Source organism: Equus asinus, chromosome 17 (assembly GCF_041296235.1).
Source record: "Equus asinus isolate D_3611 breed Donkey chromosome 17, EquAss-T2T_v2, whole genome shotgun sequence".
Lineage (NCBI taxonomy): Eukaryota > Metazoa > Chordata > Mammalia > Perissodactyla > Equidae > Equus > Equus asinus.
Genome location: NC_091806.1, coordinates 34,709,160 through 34,723,626, shown reverse-complemented (window position 1 = coordinate 34,723,626; position 14,467 = coordinate 34,709,160). Strand labels below are relative to the sequence as shown.

Below are 14,467 nucleotides of genomic sequence, written 5' to 3'. Positions count from 1 at the left end.
CATTAGGTTATTGATTTTAGTCTTATACCTCATTCCTCTCCCCAGTCTGCAAGCCCAATATCTCATGTTGTTCAACCTCATCTCTTCTTTTTGTTTCTATATTCCTTCTAATAGAGTTAAGCGTCTATGAGGATGTAGAGAAATGACCGTGGAGAAAAGAGATAGCTGTCTCTTACTCCCAGGATAGTGGTTTGAGAAAAACTAATCAGAGTTAGATTTCCATCTCAATCTGACTGCTCACCCCAGTTTACTGCTCTCAGAAAACCCAATCCTTCTCTGAAGTCTCTTCATGGCTGATTTCATCTCTTGGCTCCTCAGAGTGTAGATGATGGGGTTCACCATGGGGGTGATGACTGTGTTATTGATAGACACAGCTATGTCCATGGGCAGTGTAGTGAAGGGCCGGCAGTAGATGTAAATGCAAGGCACAAAGTGAAGAGTCACCACCAGGATGTGGGAGGTGCAGGTGGTGAGGGCCTTGTGCCGGCCCTCCCCAGAGTGAGATCTCAGCATCACCAGAATAATAGTGTAGGACCCCAGGAGCCCGAGGAACCACAGGAGTGTCACCAGCCCATTGTTAGAGATCATAAGGAGTTCCAGAGCAAAGGTGTCAGTGCAGGCCAGTTTAACCACTTGGGGCACATCACAGTAGAAGGCATCTAGGACATTGGGCCCACAGAAGGGGAGTGGAAGTAAGAGAATTATCTGGACAATTGAGTGCAAACCACCACCCACCCAAGAGGCGACCACCAAACCCACCCACATCGATCTCCTCATAATGGTCACATAATGCAGAGGTTTGGCAATTGCAAGGTATCTGTCATAGGCCATCACAGAGAGGAAAAAAATATCTGCCCCACCAGCAAAGTGGAAGAAGAAGATCTGTACCATGCAGCCATGGTAAGAGATGGTTTTCCTCTCTGATAAAAGATCCACCAGGAACTTGGGAACGGTGACAGCTGAAAAAACAATGTCCAGGACTGATTTGTTCCTCAGGAGAAAGTACATGGGAGTGTGGAGGTGGGACTCACAGGTGATGGTCAGCACAATGAGTGCGTTACCCAGCACAGTTGTTACATACACAGCAAGGAAGACCACAAACAAGCAAAACTCTAGCTCCCGGAAGCGAGTGAGTTCCAGGAAGACAAATTCCTTCACAGTGGTGTGGTTGCTCTGGCCCATGATGGGGACTACCCTCTGCTAGGTCTACCTTAGGAGAAGATATGTTAGGATTAGGAGTATGCAGTCATGAGGCGGCAATATCATTTATCATATATTGTTATAAGGCTCTTGCAAGTATCCAGATCATAACGACTACTCAGAAAAACTGTGCTAGAGTCTCCCTTTTCATTGTGTGGAAACTCTTTATCCTGGTGATTTTCCTTTCTTGTTGTAAAACCCTAGGTTGACAAGAAGAACCATCACACTCCTATGTCCTTACTCTGACTAGAGGGAGATGGAAAGGCTATGGTCATTTGACCATGGCTTATTTTCTATCCTGCAGGAATAACTTCTTTACATGTATGCAAAGCTTTATAATTTACTAAAAGCTTTCACCTGCAACATTTCATCTTGATTTTGATTCTTGTGGTGTCTCTGTTGGCTCTGTAGAGTAGTTATGATTATCTCCATTTTACATAGGAGAAACTGAAGCTTAGAGCAGTTAATGACTTTCCCACATTTGCAAAATCACAAAGTTAATAAGTGGCAAATCAAGGATTTGAACCCAAATAATTTTTCCGACTTGACAGAGACTCCCTTCTTGACGAGATTTTAGTTAGGCCCTTCTGAGCCCTCTTCTCAACTAGGTGTCAACCTCGACCTTACACATTTTTCCTGGATAAACTCAGTTTTAGCAAGAATCCTGCTAAATCAGTTTAGCAAGAAGCCCCTACCCTTGATATCTGATCAAATTTCTCAACCCCCACCCTAGACATCTAACTCCTTGTATCAAAGTTCTTGGCTTGTCTTTAGCAAGAATCCTGTTAAGCCAATTTAGCAAGAATCCCCCTATCCTTGCATTCTCCCTTTAGTAATTCTCTATCCACTGACCCTCTCCCTCTGTTCATTGGCTATAAATCCCAACTTCTCCTCATTGTATTCGCAGTTGAGCTTAATCTCTCCCCTCTATTGCAATAGTCTTGACCTCTACTGCAACAGTCTTGAATAAAATCTGTCTTGCCATTTTTACAAGTGTCTGGTGAATAATTTTTATTTAACAGTCTCCAGAGGTTTTTCCACTGTAGCATTCTGCCAGATCAGAGAGTGTGGGGCTTACTTTGCTATATCAGAATTATAGTGGGTAGATTAACTTTACAGTTAATTAAGTAGCCTGACTAGTTAATCCTCATCTCCTTTCATACAGGAGAGAAGAATCAGGCCCTCATAAGTACTCCTCCATGTGCTCTGAGACACTTGGATCTCACTTGGTCCACAAGGCTCTTGGTTGAGTGTAGAGCTGCAATCATCACTCAGAGCACATGAAATCATCACAAACAAACTCATCATTAAAACTTCCAGACCTCAGTGGTGACTTAATCTGATCCTCCCTACTTTAGGGGTGAATGGAGAAGGGTATTTATTTTTCTAGAATCAGTCTATGGATTGGTGAAAGATACATAACTTTAATAAAAATTTTCCGAGTCCTCTTTGAATTTTTGCCATGAGAATACTTAATATCTACCCTTTAAACAAATTTCAAGCATACAATAAAGTATTGTTAACTATAGTGCATTACATTTCCAGGACTTATTCACCCTGCATAACTGAAACTTTGTACCGCTCATATCCCTTGACTAGCATCTTCCCATTTCTCTCTACCCCAAGCCTCTGGTGATCACCATCCTACTCTCTGCTTCTCTGAGTGGAAGACATTATGCTAAGTGAAATAAGCCAGCCACAGAAAGACAAACACTGCATGATCTCACCTATAGGTAGAATCTAAAACAGTTAAACTCTTGGAAAGATAGAGAATTTTAACCTGGGATTAAATATAACCTCAAATTCCAGGGATTTTCTTCTGTTGCTATGTTGGCAAGTAAGGTTTTTTCAAATCAGATATCTGGCCATCAGAGGACAAAACTCTCTTAAATATGAATATTTGTATGTCCAACGACACTCATATTGCAGATAATTTTTAAAAATTCAAATAGTTGAGATGACCCAAAGCCAGTTCAACAATAGAAAGTAAACAGTTTTAGCATTCAAAGCAATGGAAGCATATCTGAAGAAAATAGGATAAGAAAGAGAGTAGACTAGATAAAAAAAGAACAGAGCACAATCCCTGAAATAAAAACATAATAAAGCACCCTGCAAATGACCTGTTTAGTGGCATTTCTTTTTTTCAGTTCTGTTACAGTTGAGGGTATTTTATGGTTTAATTTGAGGAGTTCAGACATGCAGAAAGCTTCTTAAATAAAAATCTTCTCTGTTGATTTTCCTAGATTTCTGATTTCACATTAGAACCGTTTAATTCCTGTGGAAAAGTGAATTTCCTCTCTAAGGGTTCTTTTAATATGATACAATAAGAATCCTACTTTAATATCCCATCATAACACAGTACCTGGAGGTGGTATTCTGGAATTTTTTACTGCCACCTAGCAAACAACAGAAAGCTACTCAAATTATGTTATTTCCCTTTATAAAAGGTGTCTACAAAGAAGAGCCCACCTTAGGATTGTATTGAGGGCAAGATATATTAGCTTCCCAACTTGAAACTCCAAGGGAAACATTTGTCCTAGACCCAAGTGTCAGGGACAGCTCCCCTAGGAAACCAGTAAGATCTTCCTCTTAGACAATGAAGACTACGTACTGGGCTATTTCTGTTTTGTCTTCCATACACTCAAAAACCTATATATGTGTTACATTCCTACTCCATACTTTCTCAACTGTAATCTCTTAACAGTTTCCTACTTATATTTTGTTGTTTTGTTACGTGTTTTGCTGTTGTTGCTGTAAGATCTCCCTAATCCTTTGTAGATGTGATGGGTAAATACATTGGTTACTAAGGTAGAGACTGATTTTCATAGGTATAAGGCAATCAGCCATGTCCAGAACAAGCATTGGTTATGAAGGCAAGATTGGAATGGGCGCTAGGCAGGAAATCATAGCAGTCTTGGCCGACAGGGGTTGAAAAGGTAATATGGAAACTAAGGATGGGTGTGTAGCGTTGGGAGTCAGGCTTGTAGAATCTGCAGGAGGTGAGGGGCCACAAAAATCATACATTGCCCCCTTCAGTTTGCCTAGTTGGGCCCTCATTACTATTTTCAAATAATGCTGCACTCAGCATTTTGGAAATGCGTTTTTGTGTACATCTATAAGTCCAGACATGAACTTTACTGGGTCTAGGTCTAGTCAAAAATTACATTAGTTTTCTAATTTTAACTAATGATTAAGGTATTGTAAAGAAACAGCCTAATTCTAATTGTGGTTGGATGTTTGATTTCTTTTTATAGATGGATGTTATAAGCCAAAATAAATTACAACACATTTTAACTTGAAATGGAAGACTGAAGAGTTTGTCATCTTGATGATACAAATGCCAAAAAAAAATTTATTATAATATTCGAATAAAATTTGAGTAATTGTTTTTTATAATTTTGGGGTTGAGAAGAACTTTGTAAGCATTACACCAAAGATTACCAAAGACTATTAGATTTGGTTGAATAAAAATATGAAACTTCCATGTTTCAAAAGCATTAAAAATAAGTTAAAAACTAAAAATGAATGAAAAACTTGGGAAAATGTATGTAAAAAATAATACAAAATAAGTTTACTACTTTTGCTATAAATAGAGCTTTTATCATTCAGTGAGAAATGTATACTTTAAAACAAAAGTGGGTCATGATTCACAGAGAAATATAGTTGGTCAGCTCATATATGAATTGATGTTCAATTACACTATTAAGCAAAGAAATGAAAATTAAAATTGCAATGAGATATCAATTTTCACCTGAAGTATTGGTCAATGTTTAAAAGACCCATTATTTGCATGGATATGGGGAAGGAGATATATGGTTGGTAGGAGGGTACAGAGGGACAAACTTTCTGGGGTCATTCTTGAAATATGTGCCAAAACTTAAAATGTGCAAGTCCTTTGACTCAGGAATTATATCTTAGGAATTTATGCTAAACAGTTAATAAATCAAGTGCTTAATGCCATAAGTGCAAAGAAAGTTTGTGACAGTACAGATTATAAGAAATAAGAATTTAGATTAATATCTGATATATAAAACTTGTTCAATAAGTTACTGTACAATAGAATAATTCAGTATTTTCAGCCAATAAAATTGATAATGTAGAACTTTACTCTTAGATGTGGTAAGAGTCCTTTTTAGTGATAGGTTGAAGTGCTGACTGTATCACATACTGTTACTTTTGCAAATAAATCTATTTTTTTTGTGAGGAAGATTAACCCTGAGCTAACATCTGTTACCAATCCTCCTCTTTTTGCTGAGGAAGACTGGCCCTGAGCTAACATCCATGCCCATATTCCTCTACTGTATATGTGGGACACCCACCACAGCATGGCTTGAGAGGTGGTGCCATGTCTGCACCCGGGATCTGAACTGGCGAACCCTGGGCCACCGAAGCAGAACATGTAAACTTAACCTCTATGCTACTGGGCAGACCCCAAAATTTATATGTTTAAAAGAAGTCTGGAAAGATGTCTACCTCAATAGTAGCAGCTATTATCTGTGGGTATTTGGATTTTGGTAATCTTTCTTTGAAAAGATATTCTATTGTGTCCAATTTTTAAATAGATTTTAAATGGCTTCTGATTTTGAAAATTAGAAAAAGCGTATTAACATACACTTTGAAGTAAAAGCTTTTCCTCATTAATTTGAGCTCTGATGTTATGCCTCTTGTGTTTTTCTTTTCCATTTCCATAAAATTGTCCTAAGAAAGGTGACTTATTAAGGAAAGAGATGTGTGGGGAAAAGAATTCTAATTATTCTCTCAGTGTGTTACAGTTCCATGAGACATTGGCTGGAGGCATCATATAGAGAGCCTCGGACCAGCCAAGTCAGGTCTCTAGAAACAGAGATTGAAGCTACTTACTGCTGGCTTCTCTTTTGAATTAATACAGTTCCACTTTGTCTTCTGGTCAATTACTTTAGAAGGTTCTAGACTATCAGGTGCGATGTCAGGTCAGGATGGAATGGTGGATTGCCTATTTTGTAACCTCAGGGTTGCAGTATGAAACTTAGAGGCGGCTTGTTCAAAAGACAATAGTCTTTGAACTGAGATTCAAGTATTTTAAATTTTGGCTGGATGGGCCTGAGCAATTTAACTTTTATGCATCTCAGCATCTTCTTCCATAGAATGGGGAGCATATGCCTTGCTTTGCAGTGGGGTTTACTTGAGATAATCTAGCACTTTTTACTGCCTGTCATTATGTATCTATTTATTTCTGCCTCTTGCTCCAAATGTAAACTCCTTGAAGGCAGGGACTTAGTTTTGTCATCATTGTTTCCCCAGCTCCTACTGGCACATAGCAATTATTCAGTAATTCTTTTTGAATAGATGATGAACGAATGGCTGGCCAGTGACTAACATGCAGTAGTTACTTAACAAGTCCTAGTTCTCCTTTATCTCCAGTCTCATCCCACTTCTGTCCCTCATTCACTTTTGTTGCTGTAAATTCAATGAAATGACAATTCACATGAGAGCACACTGTACACTTCAAAGCATTATACAAACATAGGGTGTTAATATCATCATAATGCTAATGGTATTATATAATTGTGTTTCTCACCCTGTTCCCAGCTATCTTTGAATCTCTTTTTCATAAAGGAACTGGGCCAGTTATTTTCCCATATATTGTAAGTGCTCCATAAATGTTTATGAAATTTGTTTTAATATAAAGGAAATCACCTTCTAAGCAGAAGGTGTCTTGAGACGCCTAATATTTTATATGAGAGGCAGGAGATTTTAATCAGCCTAAGGCTTTCAGTTCTAAATGATGTACACTTCAAGAATTGCACATGAATATTTTACCTTTCAGGGACTGAAGACTGAACACTATCAAATAAAAAAATTATATGTGTGCTAAGCTGAGGTTGCCTGCACCTACCTTTGCATTAAAAAGGTGAGCCTGTCAGGTTCCCCATCTTCACTGCTCTGTTCGTCTTTACCCAAACACATGCACAGTCCACATTATTCCCTTAGACACTGAATTGGAAGTCTAATATAATAATCAGCATAGGGAATAGTGTCAGATATTTGTAAGAAACATAATTTTCAATGGAGAAGCTAGCAGTTGCAGATGCAATGGGAGTTATTAAAAGGTTACTAGGCAACATGTATATATATATTGGGATTTTTCCAACTAACTTTCTGTTATTGATTTCTAGTTTAATTCCATTGTGGTATGAGAGCATACTTTGTGTGATTTGTGACGGTCTGTTTTATAGCCCAGAATGTGGTCTATCTTGGTGAATGTTCCATGTGAGCTCGAGAAGAATGTGTATTCTGCTGTTTTTGGATGAAATATTTTATAAATATCAATTAGATCCAATTGATTAATGTTTCTTTTTAATTCAACTGTATTCTGCATACTGAATTTATGCCTACTGGATCTATAAATTACCGACAGAAGGTATTGAAGTCTCCAAATATAATAGTGGATTGGTCTATTTCTCTTTGTATTTCTATCAGTTTTTACCATATCTATTTTGACACTCTAAGTGCATACACATCAAGGCTTGTAGTGTACTAGGAGAATTAACCCCCTTATCATTTTCATTATAAAAACCCTCTCCTAAGATGGGCATGGATGTTAGCTCAGGGCCAGTCTTCCTCAGCAAAAAGAGGAGGATTGGCAGCAGATGTTAGCTCAGGGTTAAGCTTAGTCAAAAAGAAAAAAACCCTCTCCTTATCACTGATAATTTTCCTTGTTCTAAAGTCTGCTTTATCTCAAATTACTATACAGTCATGCACTGAATGACATTTTGATCAACGATGGATGTGGTGGTCCCACAAGATTAATACCATACAACCTACATGTGTAGTAGGCTATACCACCTAGGGTTGTGTAAGTACACTCTATGATGTTTTCACAACGACGAAATCACCTAAAGACTCTTTTCTCAGAACTATCTCCCATTAATTGACACATCACTGTATCTTCTCCAGTTTTCTTCTGGTATATCTTTCTCGACTGAATTATTTTTAATCTGTGTCTCTATATTTAAAGTGAGTTTCTTGTAGAAAACATATAGTTGGGTCTTTTTTAAAAAAATCCACTTTGGGGGCTAACCCAATGGTGCAACAATTAAGTTTGCATGTTCCACTTTGCCGGCTCGGGGTTCGCCAGTTCAGATCCCGGGTGCGGACCTATGCACCGCTTGTCAAGCCATGCTGTGGCTGGCGTCCCACAGATATACAGTAGCAGAAGTGGGGCTGGCCCTGTGGCACAATGGTTAAGTTTGCATGTTCTGCTTTGGCGGTATGGGGTCCATGGGTTGGATCCTGAGTGCAGAGATGGCACCGCTTGGCAAACCATGCTGTGATAAGCGTCCCACATAGAAAGTAGAGGAAGATGGGCACGGATGTTAGCTTAGGGCCAGTCTTCCTCAGCAAAAAGAGGAGGATTAGTGGCAGATGTTAGCTCAGGGCTAATCTTCCTCAAAAAAAAAATCTACCTTGCACTCTCTGTCATTTAATTGATGTATTCAGACTGTTTGCATCAGCAGGTGGCTGAAGAAAACTTCCTATTGTAAATGACAGCTCACTTTCAACAAAGTAAAGCACAGCTGTAGAACAAACTGCATGTTTGTTCTATAACCATCACCCAGATTGGGAAATGAAACATTGCTAACACTTCAGAAGCCTTAGAATGTTACACCCCGTCCATTTCCTTACCACTAGATCTACTGCCAATCCTGACTTTTATGGTAACCACTTGCTTGTCTTTTATTATTTTAGCCACTTATGCACCCATAAACTATAAAATTAATTTTGTCTGTTTTTGAACTTTATATGCATTAGGTAACATTTTAGGTATTATTTTGTGCCTGGCATCTTCTGCTTAACAGTATGCTTGTGAGGTCAATCCATGTTGTTGCATGTAGCTATAATTTGTTTACACTTATCACTATATGATATTCCATTGGATAATATAGCTCCATTATTCAACCACATCTTTATGGACATTTAGATAGTTTAGTATTTGGAGCTTTTATGAACAATGCATTGTGTTAGTCCAGGTCTTCCAAGAAGCAGAAACCAAGCAGAATTGAACATAGAGGGTTTTAGTAAAGGAAATTCCTGTGAGAGAAAATGTGAAGGGAGCCAGGAAAGATTGGGGTTGATGTCAGACCATGATGTGAGCCTGATCCTAAGTGAAGGAGAGAGGGAAGAAATATTTGGGTGGAAGCCAAGTTTAGTTTTGACCCTTATGCTGGCAGAAAGGGATGGTAAGAGAGTGTAGTGGTTTAATATTGAGTGGGCTTTAGAGATAAGACAGTACTTGTTTCTAATTCTAACTGTAATTAACAAGTTGTGTGACTTTGGGCTACAATTATGCCAACAGGTTATTTTTGAGGCTCAGTTTCTTTTCTTGATAGGAATGATATTGCCTATCTCATGAGGCTGCTGAGACTCCTGGTTCAGAGGGTGTATATAAAGTTTATGATATAAGATAGGCACAAAGTGAGTGCTTATCTAAAGGGGCATTTTAAGAACAGTGGCTCTAGGGCCTGGATGGATTATATATCATGAGACTCCATGTTGACATATGCTAAATACAGAAGAAGTGAGTCCACTCTGAGAGATAATGCAAGCTCAAAGGAAGATGGTGTTAGAGGTGATGTTGGGAGTTTGGTCTTCTTGAGATTGAAAACTCCATCAAGCGGCTCTTTTTAACCATTATTTTATTTTGTCCTTAAAAATTCAGTTTATGGAGTAGCCTTGAGGAAGAACATTCAAAGTTTAAGGGTAAGATGTCTCAGCACCATAACTTTTATTTTCTATTAGACAAGTTGACATCAGAAGAGGAGGAGTAGGGATATCCTACCCTGAATGTTACTTTAGAGACAAATTAGAGTTATTTATGATTGTTAGGGGTTTTTAACATAATTTCGATCCCTGGACTCTTATAGTGAAAGATGTAGAAACACCTTGAACTTGGAAGAGGTGATTCTTTCCTTGAGACAGAGGGGAAAGCCCCTCCTCTCACCATAAAACAGAAAATTCACTCTGCACACAGAACCACATGGAGAGATGGAAACCTAACATAAATTGCACAGATTACATATGTGTATATAATTTAATTCACACACCTATTTTGCAAAATAGATGTGAAAATTAGATGTTAATCAATTTTAAACTAGAATTACTTCCTTGGTAGATTTTAGAGAATAAGGATACGAGAGCATAAGTGACATCTATAAATTGTCAAAGCCGTCAACGTTTGGATCTGGGATTAGAACCTTGATCATCTGAGAAATATCCACCTTGCAGGTTACTGACCTGATCACATCAAACAGAAACTGTGAAGTGTCTGGTACAATGCTCCATGAATAGTAGACACTCAGTAAATATTAATTTCTTTATGTATATGTAGGGAAATGGTGGCAGGCATCTTGGGAGTTGATCCTTCTTCAATTAGATGATAATACTAAAACCAAAAAAACAGATAAGATTTTACTAGTGTGCAAGACCCAGATGTTTTGCATCTAGCTCATTTAATTATCTCTTGCCATTCTCAACTGTCTTAAAATTTGTGACTAAGTTTGAGCTTGAGCGTCTGTACTGCAGTTTTGATTTGACAGGTGTCCTGGGTGTGAAAGTGAAATGGCATAAATTGCTATCAGCATTATGTAACCAGAACTGTCAACCTGAGTTTGAAGTTTGTCTGTGAGTGCACCTACTTCTGGTCTGAAACTTTTCCTCACTCAGTATTTCTTTTAACTTCTCAGGAAGCTTAGACAGCTTTTAGCTTTCTCTCTCAGATCCTTACTGGACAAATGACTATGAAACTTAAAGAATAACTTCTTTTAAAAGAGAAAATTTGGCACTTTTAGAAGAGGACAAGCCTTAAACTAACAAATGAGTTTCAGATGGTAGAATTCCAGGCATCAGCATGCAAATAAGGGGACGTTTGGAAGTGAGGCACCTCCTTTGTGCTTAAGATGTATATCACTTCCCAATTATTTGGGTAGGGGTCTGGAGCAAGCAACCTCCACAGGAACTTTTTTAAAATTTCTCTTCCTAGGAGCAGAACTTCAAACATGGGTCAGGATGCCCATCAGAGGATGTCATCAGAAGAGCAGAAGAGAAAAGGGAAGAATCTGAGTTGAGTTTATGGGAAGACAGAAAGATTGGAGTAATTTATGGAGAAGAAATACTAAAGAAGTTCTTGTCATTTCACAAAGTCTTACAGTTCCAGGAGACTTGTAAATAAGACTCCATGGTACATACACGCAGAAAGAATGCAGACCTCTCCCTTCCCCTCAGGACTTATTTATCTTATAACTGGAAGTCTATGCTTTTAACCATGTTCTGCCAATTTCCCCTCTATTGATTTTTTATATGTATGTGATTCCTCCATAGAAAAGATATTCTCCACTGCCACCCTAAATAGTGCTACATTTTTAATAAAACAAAACCAAAATTTTCCAGGAAAAGTCTGTGCATTTTGCCCTCCCTCACCTGAGGGAAAGGTCGCAATGTCTGAGGTGAAGAGAGTATGAGTTCATGATGCGAGGGTGTGGTGCACAGTGTCCTTCTAATTATGAGTGTCAGTGCCCATCAAATCATCTGTAAATGGATTTAATATATTAATATATGCAAAATTCCAAGCATAACATTGGGTAGACAATAGAAACTCAATAATTATGAGATTCTCTATGATAACAAGTTATTTGGAAGTGTAGAAGGCAGAATTTAAGTGTTTATCCTTGCTATCTCTTCCAGACCTTCCTGTGTTTTTTCTTCATGGACCACAAAGGAAAATTCTGAGTTAGATCAACCCTGGGGAATCTCAGGGTCTGACCACTGGGATGGAAATTAATTATCTCTGCTTTCAGAAAATTTAAATGAGGATATGTTTTTTACACCCCAGAGAGTGATTAATTTATGCAGCCATGAATTTTGAATTCTGAAAATCCTTCCTTTGTAGAGACAGCCAAGTTGTAAATGTGGTGATTCATCTGCAAGGATAGAGAGAGCCGTCTCCTCAAATGCACCCCAACCACGAACTTTGAAAACCACTTCTCTACTGTCCAAAGCTACAGATGATAATAGGCACTAGAAAAGAATGTCTTAGAGGTTGCAATCTCTCTCCAATCTCCTTTTATCTTCTTGCTTCAAGTATCTTCCCACAAACACACATTTCTGGCACCAGTTTCAAGTTCTCTCAGTCTCATTAGAGAGCAACTTGGAGATGGGAAGGAGCTGGATGCGCCTGATTAGACTGCATTGAAAGCAGAATAAATCAAAATATAAAGTAGTTATAGAATAGATTGGCAAGAGGGAGAGGCAGGAGAGAGGGGATCGTTATTTACCTTTTTTTACATCAAGTATTCTTTAACAAATTATTCTAGCTATAAACATTGTAATACTCATCATTTTTAAACTTTATACTAGAATTAAGTGGTTAACACACCATCCTATTACAGAATTAGAGTTTTTTGTGCCTGCCTACATACCTACCTTTATGCTATGCTACGTGCTTTTGTACGTTTTCATGTTGCTGGTTGGTGTCTTTTTATTTCAATGTGAAAAACTTTTTTAAGGCAGGATTAGTGGTGATGAATAATCTCAGCTTTTGTTTTATGGGAAAGTCTTTATTTCTCCATCGTATCTGAAGTATAACTTTGTGGGATAGAGTATTCTTGGCTGGCAGTTTTTCTTTCAACACTGAATATACCGTTCCCCTCTGTCCTGGCCTATAGGATGTCTGCTGAGAAAACTGCTGATAGCTAATGAGATTCCCTTGAAGGTAAAATCTTTTCTTCCCTTGTTGCTTTTAGGATTCTCTCTTTGTCTTTGATCTTTAACAGTTTTATTTTGATTTGTCTTGGAGAACGTCTTTTGAAATGAGAACATAGGGTGATCTGTGATTGTGAGCTTACCTGTCTAAGTCTCTCCAGGTTTTGGAAGTCTGTAGTATTATTCCCTAAATTAATTTTCTGCCCCCTTCTCCCTTTTTGTTCCTTTTGAACCTCAATTCTTCTAATTTTGTTTTGATGAAATCCCATAGATCACGTAGGCTGTCTTTGCTCTTTTTCCTTCTGTTTTGTTTCCTTGGCTTTGACTGCGTTAATTCAAACGTCTTGCCCTCTAGCTCACTTTCCTGTCTTCCATGTTCTCTACTCTACTGAAGATGCTCTCTATTGTATTTTTCATTTCATTCATTGAATTATTCATCTCCAGAATTTCTGTTTGTTCTTTTTTATAATTTTTATTTCCTTGTTATATATCTCATTTTGTGTCTTCATTTCCTTATCTTATTATCTTCTTTTGCCTTTTATTTTCTTTCATTGAGATTCTTCGAAAAGCTATTTTGAATTCTTTATTCGCTTAGTCACAAAATTCTGTGCTTCTAAAATTCTGTTGTTGGCGACTTAGGTTTCTCCAGATGCTTCCAGCACTACAATGGTAGCTGGGTACTCACTTGTGGCTCTTTTTCCCTGTGGGATAGTTCACCACTGCTGAAATCTTCAGTCTGTACGTTGTTGCCTTGAACAGGTGGTGCTGGGAATGCTCCTCTCACCTTCTCCGCTGTGACCAACTCATATTTTTTTTCTCCTCCAATAATGTGCTATAGTCTCCTCTCAGGAAGGCTAGGCTTCCATAAAGTCTCTCTCTTTCATGGGTGTCAGCCAAAGTCAGCACTTTCCAGGCTTAACCAATCATAACCCAGGTGGCTTGGGTTAGGTTCACTGTCTCCTGCTGGCCCTGTAGCGCATTCTAATGTCTGTCTGCCTGTTACCAGATACACGGGTGGGCAAGATTCCTCCTGCTCCCTTGGTTTTTGGTCCTGGAAACCACAACTCCCACAAGGTGTTTTTGTTCATGGATGAACGTCCAATTCACTGTTACAAAAGTGGGACAAAAAGGAAGACTGTCTTTTACAGCTAAGATGCTAACGTTCCTCCTTCCCCTGATAATTTTTAGTCTCATACTTTGACTTACATAGATATGCAGCCTGAATCTTTCACTGTTCTGACACCAAAAGACACAAAGTCAAAATTCTTGTTTAAAGGGATTCTGTGTTGGTGTTGCCCTCAAGGTATCTTCCAGAAATAATATAAATCATTTCTGAAAGATCATATTTTAAACACAAGCATCAAAGATTCCCACAGACAAATTTTTAAAAAACATGAACTTAAGTTAAAAAAAATTCACTAAGCACAGAAATATACAAGGCATCTTGACTAAGAGTCAGCTATGACATCTAACTATAGAATCAGATTTGCAAAACTATATATTTAAATCATTAGTTATTAATGAGAAGTAA

The 14,467-nt window shown here is 38.1% G+C and overlaps 1 protein-coding gene across 1 annotated transcript; it reads right to left on the bottom strand.

Annotated features, from left to right (window-relative positions):
• Positions 1–237: 237 nt before the first annotated feature.
• LOC139040732 (olfactory receptor 4D6) lies at positions 238–1,182 on the bottom strand. Its single transcript, XM_070487495.1, has one exon. The coding sequence runs from the start codon at positions 1,180–1,182 to the stop codon at positions 238–240; it is 945 nt and encodes a 314-aa protein (XP_070343596.1).
• Positions 1,183–14,467: the final 13,285 nt, after the last annotated feature.